The sequence below is a fragment of the Aptenodytes forsteri genome, unplaced genomic scaffold (assembly GCF_000699145.1).
Source record: "Aptenodytes forsteri isolate BGI_AS27 unplaced genomic scaffold, ASM69914v1 Scaffold61, whole genome shotgun sequence".
In the NCBI taxonomy this organism is placed as follows: domain Eukaryota; kingdom Metazoa; phylum Chordata; class Aves; order Sphenisciformes; family Spheniscidae; genus Aptenodytes; species Aptenodytes forsteri.
Window position 1 is genome coordinate 5885759 of NW_008794443.1, and position 12060 is coordinate 5897818.

A 12060-nucleotide genomic window follows, 5' to 3' on the forward strand; every position below is an offset into this window, starting at 1 on the left:
CCTGGCCCGGGAGCCACAGCCCGCCGGGGCACCTCCGCCTCCTGAGGCAGTGCTCCGCCGTCACGGGGGGTCGGGTGAGAGACGCTGAGGGGACGCAGGTCCTGCAAGTGGCGTGGCTGGTCCTGTGCTGCCCCCCCCGGGCGCTCCAGCCGTCCTGCGACACCTCTCCTGGAGCAGGTGCACGAACTTCAGTACTGCAAACCTTCCACATCAGTGAGATTAAGAAAGATCAGCCTAGCGCCGATTCCAAGGTTCACGTGGCTGAGAGATTATATTCATAGTCATTTATAGGCTTGGTTTGGGTTTTTTTAAGAGACAGCAAACACTCCCACTTTCCCTAAGAATCAGGCATTTCTTACTCTTCCAAACATACCACAGCCAACATCTAAACTGTCCCAGTGTTTTCCAGACTTCAGAAATTACAGTCCACACCCGCTGCCAGTTTTACTTCTCTAGTTGTAGCCTATTTCCTCCCACCACTTTTGAATCCATTACTTGGCAATAGCGAAGCTCACAGAAATTGCAATACAGATTTCCTTTTGCTGCCGCTACCGCGGCTCTTCCCCTGTTCTGAAAAACTCTCACCTTATTTTCACAACTAGCGGAGTGGTCTGACGACAGGCAAAGGCACATGGATGCATCATCTTACTAGCATGCAAAATTCAGCATCACCGAGTAGTTATTTCAGTTTATTTTGCTCAGATAAAAACAGAACTATAAAATGTTTGGTACATTTTATTTAGCGACATACAAGAAAGAATATAAATTGCCACATGTTAAACTTGCCACAAAACAGCTGGAGAATCACCCCGCTCCCTCCCCCTAAAATTATGTATCCAAAGTGGTACTTTTCTGCGGAAAATTTGTACCAGAGAGCTTGCGGTACATCAGTTTATACTACTGTTTCTTGATAATCTGTGTGGTATGAGAGAGTCACCAAGTGCTCCAAGTTTTACTTTGTAGTAACTGTAACTTCCTAAACATGTTCTTGTGATTTCCCCAACATGTGTGTTCCACTTAAATGCACAGCACCCAAAATCGATGGATATCACATATCTATATAGCCAGGATTCAAGTCCATTCAAGACAACTGTTATCAACAGGTCACAAATTAGTATGTATGATGGACAAGATAAAATACACAGTATAAGCTAAACATGCAGAGCACCCTTTTCAACGCTAGGTGTCAATTCTGTGGGTTCCTCCCCCACTATAATTTAGCCCAGTGGAGCTTAATGTTAGCATCACTGACCAAACCCAAATCACAATTTTAATTAACTAATGCAGATATAGTTTCCTTCATGTTAGCATGACATCAACTCTCCTCTCAGTCACTACCGGCTTTAAAGTGTGTTTTTATAAGCCTTTAAGGCATGTAAAATAATATATGCTTAGAGTAAAAGAAGTGCCATAATTTACTTCTACCAGCAAAATATCTCTTCACCCCCATTCGTTGTTCCCCTCCTTTTCACTCTCTCCCCATATCCCACTATCACTGGAGTGGACCTAAATAATTTTCTATTACCAAATGAATTTTGATCACTTCCATGCTGCATTCATTTGCAGCCCCTTCTTCATCCTGACACTAAAATCTTTAGGAAACAAGTGCAAGAAGATGAAAAAAGCCAACAGAATTTAGGACTCTAATGGGGAATACAGAGGACCTCACTTCTGTTTCAAAGTGGCCATAAATTCAGTCACCCAGATCATGTCCAGCTGATAATAATTGCTTTCAGAGACTGTTTAATTTCAGTTCTGTTCACTCATTTTATCCTATGGATTGTAAGATTTTTTGCAGTAATCCTTTCCAAAGGATTCCAAAGATAAGGCTGAAGGTGTATTCAGGAAAAAAAAAGATTCTAATCAATAACTTTTTACAAAATGATCCTCACAGACCCTCAGTGAGGTAGGCATGTATTAACTCTCATTTTTACATACAGGGAACTGAGGAACAGGGAGGTGACTTCCCCGTGGTTAGAGTAAATCAGTGACACAGGAAAAACTGCAGTTAGTTCCTGCCTTTCAACCTTATGATCAATTCATTAGACCAGGCTGCCTCAAATAAAAGTGAAACGAAGTGTGTTGTTTGTTTTTATTAAGAAAACAGTCACTTGGATGGCAGCAGACTTTTCTAGAAACCTTAGGGCCTTCTCTAAGTGAAAACCATTTCTCAAAAGACCTGGTTAAATACCAGGTTTTGGGGTGGGTTGTTTCTATTAAGCCATGCAGTGTAGAATATGAAGATTTTTAAACAAAAACTCCCAAGACATCAGAATGTGTATGCATTCTTATCTGCGATCACCTTAAACCACAACGCCTGCTTTTCGCTAGTCATTTGCTTCTTGCACTTCATCGAGTGTGAGCAGTAAACCTCGACAAGTCTGTTAGCTGCCCCATTCTTAGGCCAAAACATTAACATAATTTAGGATTTCCAAAAGCATTACAAATATTTCAAGTTTAATCTACAAAGTGTTGAGTTAAAACCATGACTATACATGTGGTCACACTTCTATTAATATCAGAACTTAAAGAATTTTAAAAATAAACCAAAATGACGTATCTGGAATACATGTTAGCATCCTTTTAAGGCTATATAGGATCTTGTTTCTCAAGCTGCAAATACCAGCATCCTTTAGGGATTAGAGACTAAACACCCCTCTGTTCCCCAGCCTTAAGCCACTCTGCAATTTAGCAATTTGACTGTCAGGGCAGTATAACCATCACATGTGGGCACCATCCGATATGTCCAACAGAAGGTCAATACAGTACAATGCGTTTCCAATACAGTACATGACTGTAGCAGCATACAGACCCCAAGTAATAGTCTCCAGAACTGCCTAGAGAAATCTGGCTGACATCAGATTAAACTAGTATTTGTGAAGAGACTTACCAGTGTGTGTCTCTGTTAACCTCCAGCTTTTCTCCTGCTCTGGAGTTAATGCCTCACAAATAAGGTAATTTTACCTTTATACAGTGTCAAACAAATGCAATTTTTTTTTTCTCCTTAAACCTATCCTCAGATGAAATGAATATTCTGAGGTTGGAGTCTGGATCAGAGACTCGAAAAAGTAATTTAGTTGGTTATCAGCTCACAGTAGGGGAAACCAAACAAAATGTGTAGTTTAGGACTGACAGCTCAAAATAAATGCAAAGGAAATTTTTTTTTTTTATACTGTGGATGATTTCTCAATAAAAATAAAAGCATGCCAATTTTACAACTCCAGTAGTCTCTTAATATCTGAAGCAGCAATAACAAAACCTTCATAGAAGTGTTTGTGGTGGAGGGTCCAGACAATACTCCTGCCTAACCGGTGAACTAAACGGAACCCAGACTCCTAATTGTGAGAGTCTCTCCAATGCCGTTGAAAACTGTAACTCACCACCAGTCTATCATTAACTCCAGATACAGGTTAAAACAAAAACAAACGAAAAACACCATTAGCAAAACCTGCTTGAAATGTTTTCTCTCAGGGCTACAGAAAAATTAGCCAAATTCTTTATTCCACTAGTAGTGAAACAGCCCCCATGGCAATGGTTACATGATCACGTTATCTCCAGTCTACTTCAAGTCCATATAAAGTCACATTTATTTAGACTTAACACACATGGTTTCCAGTGATGCTTCTGGTTTAGGCTCCAGCTTCTCTGGGAATTCTAGTTTTTCACAGATTGTCTCCTTTACGGGTAGATACTGAGAGATCTCGTTAGGTTCCGTGAACAGGGAAGGTGGAACGTGCTAAGAAACAAAAATTTTACATGAAACAAGTCAGTGAAGGGGGGGGCTTGTATGGCTCAATAGGCTAAGGAAAGGTATTTAATGTTTTTTAAAACAAGATTATAAAAGCGTAAGAAAGTCAGAGACATTCATGAACAGCTACAATGCTTTAAAAAAAAAATTTACAAAAAACAGGAAAATAAAGGGGGGGGGGAAACACCTGAAGTCAGGCATGATTATTAAAATTTACCTTATAACTTCAAATGTAGGAGCATTCTACTCCTTGTATGGCTCAATAGGCTAAGGAAAGGTATTTAATGTTTTTAAACAGCAGATTATAAAAGCGTAAGAAAGTCAGAGACATTCATGAACAGCTACAATGCTTTAAAAAAATATATTTATCATTTGAATGTATCAAACAGTCTTTTTGAGGCTCTAGTTCTGGATGAGACTAGGACGGCCACAAGGGATACCATGCTTACTGTCTTCTAGCCATTGCAACTCCATTCACTGGAGCTGCTCAGATTTAGCTATCGATAATTGCTATACCTCAACATGTATCTTAGTTTTATGAAGTCCACCACAGACATTTATACGAAATACTAAAACTCATTGGATTTTAATTTCATACTTGAAGAAATTCGGTGGTTTCAGTAAGTTAATCAATATCTTTCCCTGGAGATTCCTGCAGGCAACTTTACCACATACAAGACATTTGATGGGGGGGGGAAATCTATACTGAGCAAACGACCTTCAAACTTTCTAACAACATTCTTTAAGAAGCGTATCCAGAGCTATTCAAATGCAACCTGTATTTTGGCTACCCCTAACACACACAGAATCATACTACTGTTTCAATTATTTCAAACCTAAGTGAAGCAGGAATCTTTTTTGCTTTACCTATGCAAGCTGATCTAAGGAACTGAAAAGTCATGTGCATTTCCTCTCTATAACAACGGGCAGTAAAAATTATTTAACAGCGTAGATGGTAATTTTTAAACATGAGGTGAAGTAAAACCTAGATCACTGATTTATATTTCAAAAACCACGAAACTATCAAAAAGCTCATGTCTGGATTTAGTCCTGTTTATAGGGATCGCATATTGTTAAGAAATGATACAGTGCCCCTTTCCTCAAAAAGAAAAGCATTTTGCAAAAATACTCCCTCAGAAGGTTAGCAACACATTAGTCACTTTTTACAGGTGAAGGAAAAACAAGGGAGAAGGAAAGTAACAAGAATACCCAAGATCAGGTATTGGGTCAAGAATAAAAATCAACAGCTGCAACTCCAAATGTGCCACAAATTATTCTGAGCCATTACTAGGGTTTTAAGGTAAGCTATTAAACTCATTTGAGAAAAAACGAATGAGTCTATTACCAAACAGATCTTAACCCCTAATACTACTTGCAAGCATACAACCAGCCCTGAAATTTAGCATCATGGGACACGGACTACCTGATTTTGTGGCTGAACAGTTCTATGAAAAAATAAAATAATAAAAAAATCTTGTTAACTCAAAAGTAGAAAAAGTAACCCAATCCCGTATCTTGTCATGTGATCTGAGCATTTACAAATGCAAATCTGCCCTGAAGTCACCAAAATAAACGTTGCATAAGCAGAAAGGTTTTTCTTCTGTATCAATTCCAAACCTAACAAAGAATGACTTACAGACACAGTATTTTCTATACTGACCATAAAACAATTTTAAAAAGCAGACAGAAAAAAAAAATTTAAAAAATGCAATACCTTTAAACTTGATATTTTGCTTTCTCTGGATGTATATTCTCGCAACATGTAGGCCTTGTCAGCCTAATGGGAAAAAAATAGCAAAAATTAATTACAAAATTATCATCTAGTACCAGTGCAAAATGAGTATTTTAAATACATTGAATTTAGTAAGCATTTGAATTTGGTTGACCACAGATTTTCACCTGGGAGCAGAAACGTACGTTCAAATTCACGACGACAGAGAAAGGTATTTGCAATGTTCCCTTTCCCAAAAATCACCTTTCTGCATGCAGGCATGAAAAAAAAATTTCTGTGACTGAATATGATTGTTAATCTTCACTCAGCTAGACCTCCTACATCAGTACGAATACAGCTAGACAGAATAAGCAAACCACAACTGTTATGTTATTATTTATGAGATACTAGAACTCAAATGTAGTATGGACAGTTATTTGCAAGTTAAAACTTGTGGTCATATATTGGACAAGCCAAAAAACATTTACTTGGAGACGAGGATAAGAACAGTATCATATCATTTACTGTCGCCTGTTTTTCCCCTTGTACTTCCTCTCTAATCTGCGTCTGTCAAATATATTTAAATTATTACTTCACATGAGGGGTAGCCTACTCTGCTCATACAATATCTAGCCCCATGGCATCCAGCACTTGGTTGCTACTTCAGCACCACCATAATAATAAAATACACTTGAAAGTTCAATTCAGGTAACCTCTATGCCCCCAAACATCAGTATTAAACTACAGGAATACCAGCAGGTCTTCTCTGAAAGTAACACAGCAAGGGAGCATCTGTAAAACATTCATGATGGCGAATAAGGGTTTACCTCATGATGAAGCCTTGTATCATTCATCCTGATAAGTACCCCATCAACTCGCAAGAAAAACCTCAACAGCACAAAAAAGCTGGAAGGCATAACTCTCTGCAAAAATAAAAATGTTCCATTCAGCATATTACAAAGTTTTACTTTAAGTATGCACTTATCTAGATCAGATATTCACAACAAAAGATAGTATGAGGAGCTTTCAGTAGTAAAGTCAAAATTTGGGCTGTTGATATGCTACAGCTATCATTGGACAGCAGGACAGACAGTGTCTTAAAAGATTCTTAGGCAGGACGCAGAAAGAGGGAAAAGATTGTTCCCTGAAGCAACTGACAGAAAGATTTCAAGACAACATAGTTTCCAGTAAGATTATATTTCTAAGAGCGAGGAAAAAGAACATTGCATTTTAAACTTTAAATCCCAGAAGGAACAACATGCAAAAAGTGACTGCCTTTTGCATACATCAGCCAACTGAGTCACCAAGCATCTTGTATACACCTCTCAGTACTCACTATTTTTACACTCAAACTTGATACTCCATGATCATGAAGTTCGTCTTCAAACAGAAGTACTTCTTCAAAAAACATAATTTGTTCCCTGGCTTTCAATTTCTCTGTATTTATGTGTTCTGTTGTAGGAACAACCTAAAGAAAAAGATTAAGAACAGTTAACATCAATTTGCTGCCAAGCTACATAAAGTTTGTCCTGATCTTTTAAATCCCACAATTGCTAGTTTTAGAAAGGAAAAAGCTTTTGGGGCACTCAGCTTAAAACATTCCAAATTTCTAAGAGAAAAAGTTAAAATTAAAACCAAAGTTTCCAAGAGGAACCATCAATCAAAGCAAAAACCAAGAGTGGAAAATTCTGAATAAACTTCCCTCTGGCTACAGGCTCAGTAGGGTTTCAGCTGCAAACATTTCTGCTCACTTTCTGTATTTCAAAACATTTGAAGGTGCCTCGTGTTTAACATACAAATGAGAAGTTCTGGGTTATAAACAGGATTCCATGCATTTAACATTTCTAGCCCACTACGAACCCTGAACGGGATTCTAATAAAGCCTTTCCATGGAAATCAAGTACCTATATGTTTTCCATCTCATGGTCTCCACATACACTCATACACTTCCGCTGCCTAAAGACTACGGGCCAACGGGACATCGTTTATTACTGTGCTGCGCTTTTAATTCCAGAATAACTCAAGTGATCTATAACTAACGCAATCCTAGTGAATTAATATAGATTATCTGCTTAGTAGCAGGCAATCTGCATACAGTAAAGAGAAGCTGGGAACTTCAGTCTTATTTCAAAGTAAATAAAGACAAGGGAGAGCCTGCAAGTTTAAATATGAGGAGTTACTGTTGCAGAAAAACATAAAGCCATTGAAAGCAGCCAGATCTACGTATCTGCTTAGACAAATGGGCAAGCAACAGAGAGTAAAGGTACTTGAGAACTACACAGTTGATAGTTCTGTTGTGTGTGAGGAGCTCAGGGCTTCAGAGGGGCATCCAGCAAGCACTGAAGATTCCCATGTGCTTTACTTTCTGAGTAAGTCCTCACTAAGGGACACAATGGCACCCTTTTATATAATCCTAAAATGCTTTAAAAAAACCCAACAGTTATTAAAATAAGCCATGATTTGATTAGGATAACATGCTGAGAGACATGAAAAGCCCAAACTATACTTTGAAGTCACAAACTATGAAGCATGAAAGATTTTACAGAAGCCTATTGAAAGGTAAATGACAGCTTTAAAAGAAAAAGTGTTTGTGTTTGACTGAAACAATATGGAATCAGCATTTAACAAGGAGAAAAAGGTTACCTTTAATGTTGCAGTATCTCCCAGCAATGTTCCTTTGTAGTCTGTTGTGTAAGTCCAATCGTATGGCTTGACAACTTCCTTAGTGTGCTCAGTCTCACTCCTCAAGAAGTGAAAGAGAAAACAGCACGCTTTGTAGTAACTCTTAAAAAATGACAACTTCACATAAGATTATGTATTACGATTCCCACACTCCAAGAAGAAAACCAGCAGCATTGTCTGTGCTGCAATGATGTCAAGACTTAATCATACAGTATTGCTTCCTTCACAACATGTTTCCATAATAAATTAGAAAACCGTTACCAGAATTCCTGTGCTAACACTATCTCCGTCCTATGAGTCAAAATAAAGATTTTAGTTCAATGTTGTTGAAAAATTTGTATTTCAAGATCATTTTTTCTTTAAGTAGGCAGAAAGCAATCTGCTGATAACACACAGCAATCATTAACACTGCTATTTGCCTTAGTTTTCATGACAGCTTTGATTTCTCTCTGTGCTTTCTCTCTAGGTGCTCTGCAAGTAATTTTGTAAATACTATGCAGTGCAATTAGTTCTCATGCATGGTAATTGTTCTGCTATATTCCTAAGGCTAAGGTTTTGAACACGTACAGCATTTTGCACTTTGAAACGCCACGCAACACAATCTTGTAATGCTCGAGGCCCTATGAGTTTGAATAAACAGAAACAGCATTAAGCCATGTTAAACTCGTAGTTTATTTTAAGAAAGCCAAGACACAACTGAAAAATATAGTTGACCCAATTTAACAGATAGGAGGATCATGGCAAAGAAAAGCTAAGTGACTTCTGTGATCACACACTGTATCTACGGTAGAACCAAATGCAACATGGTCTTCAAGAGTTCAGTCTGTTAACTACTTTATGACAGTTTCACATACAACACACCAGTACTTGCCCACTGGTGATAAAATACTGTACCTGCTCTCTTGCCACTCCTCTGCACAAGCCACTTTGATCATACCTTGACAATTATTGACACATTTTAAAGCATCTGTTGCATTGAACTCGATTCCAAAACCACGATCATGCTGTATTCTTAGGATATTGTCTCCAAACATCATCTCTGGCAGGGAAGGCATGTGTAACTCATCAGCCAATCTGCACAGAAAAATAGAAGTCCCATGAAGAGAGATCAGTCAGCTGTAATTCAGTGAAAGCAGTCCTTGTTGTGGAATAAGTATTTTTTAGACCATGGTAATTCAGAAGACACATCACCAATATGTTCTGCAAAACTTTGTTGTTTTCCCAGTTTAATCATTTGACATGAATTGCAGTGTCATAGATCCGAAGTGAAGTATTCCTAAAACATTCCTTCTCCATCAGGCTCGTACAAAAGTCTTGTATGTGAGGAATCAAAAAAAAAAATCTGATACGCATGAAGTAGCAGCTTTCAACCTGTTGTAGCAAATCCCTGGATGGTCCTTGAACTACTTTGGCAGGTGCCCAAATAAGAAGTTTTAGGAACGAGCACTCATTGTCAGCAAGTTTAAATTCACTACACAGTGGTCCATACCTCCAAATTTAGAAGCCTACAAAAAGGGGCTGAAAACAACTCTGGCAGAGTATGTGAAAAGTGCAGAAGACATTACCATGCTCTACTACTTTCCCAAGCTGGTAGAGAATACATACTGGTATTTGTAACCCTAAGCATGAAAACTGCAGCCATAGCCACAGACCCAACTGAACAAAGTACTGCATGAACCAAATAAGCATGATCCCTGCAGAAAATCTCAAACCATTCTATTTCACATTTTGTTTTACATCAATCTTTATACTTAATTATGCATATGTACGTATATACATACACTATATATACACACATACACAAATGTAACACCACTTTATATACGTACTGACCTTATTTACCATAAGGTTTCATATACTTCTTTTCCTCCCTACCACTACCTACTTTACTTATCAAGATCAAAAAGAAATACATGACATCTGGAGAGAAGAAAACTTTAGTAAATACACTAATTATAAGGAGGGGAGGGAAAAAAAGCGTCCTAATTGCAACTTTCGTATTGATAATAAGGCATTCCTGAACAAAAGTGGTTATTTCTGTAACCCTGCATACAAAAGAACATTATGCTAACCAAACAAAAAAATAGCGAATTCGTACATCTGGAGAATAAGATACTACGTCTTTCCCAGAGAACGCAGAACAACGCTATGAACTTTTCCATTTCATCATGTGCAGGCCCCTTGACCTGCAAAGACCAACTCCAGCACAGAAAGGAGTTCTTGGCTATGGCACATTTAATCCTTCACCTTTCCACAGAGGTTGCCAAGGGATTTTTGTGATACATATTTGCCAGAAAGAAAATGCCTACAGATACTAATGATGTTCCCCAAGCAACAAAAAAAGGCAAAATGCCAAGAGAAATATATTATAAAAGGAAACTGACTAAAAGCACTGCAACTGGATAGTTCTTGACCCTTCAGATTTGAAGTGGAGGAACTGTTTCGGGGATCTCATGCTAGGTACCAAGACCTACAGGTAAACGGCTGATTTTGGACTTCTCTTCCCTACCCTGCAAAATCCTGTGTGTTCTTTCAAGCTTGTGTTGCGGCTCTTGCAACTTTACTTTTCAGCCTTTTTAACATCTTCTGAAAAACTGTGTGTCCCCCAAAAACATCTAAACAGATAAAGGTAATTTCTGAAAATTACAGAGGTGACTGTTTATTTTAAAATAGCTACAGTTAAAGCAACCGAAGAGATCAGAAGATGAGTATAGCAGGCAATTTGGCTTCTAGACTGGCAGTTCAAGTCTCTCTCTTGTCTACAGATAATGAGGAGAGTTAACATCCTCCTGACCTTAAGAATAAAGATCTTCATTTTTAAGATGTAGCATACTACAAAGTAAGTCCTCACAAACACGCCATAAAATGGGATACTCTGATAACAGCCCTCCTTCCCCTGCAGGACACAGGTACAGCTTAGCTGGATCCTGAATCCTCATTACAGAAAAATGACTAAATCACAGGATTCAAGTTTTCTTTTCTGTAACTGCAAAAACTAAAAAACCATTAGTCAGAAGCAGTCTGAGAAGATTATTTTAGGCATTGAACATAGGAGAAAGATGGAGGAAGGAACATAGTTTTTACCTGTTTTGAGGCAGATATCCAGTTTAAAAAAAAAAAAAAAAAAGTATAATGCTGTTATGTCAAAAAATTTAACATTTACATAGTTTACTATAATTTAAAAAAAAAAAACCACATAACATTTCAAGACATGGGACTTTATCAAACAAATTACCCTCAGAAAAGTTAAAAGCAACATGAATGAAGGGACATTTAACAAGACTTCCACGTATGTATTCCAGAAACTGAAACCAAGAAGTATCTGTCAAATTCAGCTGCCACTAAGGTCAGCTATGGCACTACACAGCTGAACGGTTCAGTTCCACATTGGTGAATCCGACTTAAGTACTTGATGCTGACACAGCAACGTTTTCTCCAACAGCTTGACAGGAGTGGAAATTACAAGGAGAGAGCAAATAATAAATTTTTAATGAAATCCACTATCTTAAAATAGCCATTACCAGGAAATAGCTTATGACAGTCTGTGGACCACATTCAAAAGAACCTTAATCACCATTAAAAAGTAATTAAGAAAAACGGGCTTCTAATTAGCAGGCTTCAGTTCACAGAGGTCCAGATCTCCAAAACCGTTAGCAATCACTAAAAACAAAATTCTGGAAACCATCTGTAACCCAAATCATCCCAGTTTCTCAAGCCAAAGAATCAAGCTCACCCTCGCAAAAAGAGAGGGAACAAAAACCTCCGAGCTACTGGGATAAACAGCGTCTCCCCCGCCCAGGAGACGTTGTCTGTTTCTTGCGCAAGGCGACAAGGCGCCCCAAACCCCTCGCTGCCGGGGAGTGAGGTCCCAGCCCCGCGGGGCTCCTCCCCGCGCCCCGGCGCACCCTGGGGAGGGTCA

At 38.4% G+C, this 12060-nt stretch overlaps 2 protein-coding genes across 2 annotated transcripts in view; both read right to left on the bottom strand.

The window, feature by feature from the left end:
- Positions 1–644, bottom strand: part of SFT2D2 (SFT2 domain containing 2) — a 9246-nt gene extending 8602 nt beyond the window's left edge. The window contains exon 1 of the mRNA XM_009289804.2: positions 586–644. Within this exon, the coding sequence (XP_009288079.1) occupies positions 586–644 (59 nt within the window). The remainder of the gene's footprint in view (positions 1–585) is intronic.
- A 77-nt stretch (positions 645–721) lies between these two features.
- On the bottom strand, positions 722–9211 carry TIPRL (TOR signaling pathway regulator). Its single transcript, XM_019474766.1, has 6 exons — positions 9036–9211; positions 8103–8202; positions 6796–6927; positions 6287–6382; positions 5463–5525; positions 722–3736 (listed from the first exon to the last, which is right to left on the bottom strand). The coding sequence occupies exons 1-6, from the start codon at positions 9194–9196 to the stop codon at positions 3587–3589; spliced, it is 702 nt and encodes a 233-aa protein (XP_019330311.1). The 5' UTR covers positions 9197–9211; the 3' UTR covers positions 722–3586.
- Between the last annotated feature and the right edge of the window lie 2849 nt (positions 9212–12060).

Bases quoted from the DNA above. Each gene is read 5' to 3' on its own strand.
- TIPRL (XM_019474766.1), bottom strand. From the start codon at position 9,196: ATGCCTTCCCTGCCAGAGATGATGTTTGGAGACAATATCCTAAGAATA. The intron at 6,928-8,102 runs GTAACCTTTTTC...CTTTTTCTTTAG, and splicing joins GAGATACTGCAACATTAAAG to GTTGTTCCTACAACAGAACA. The intron at 6,383-6,795 runs GTGAGTACTGAG...TTATTTTTGCAG, and splicing joins CAAGTTTGAGTGTAAAAATA to AGAGTTATGCCTTCCAGCTT.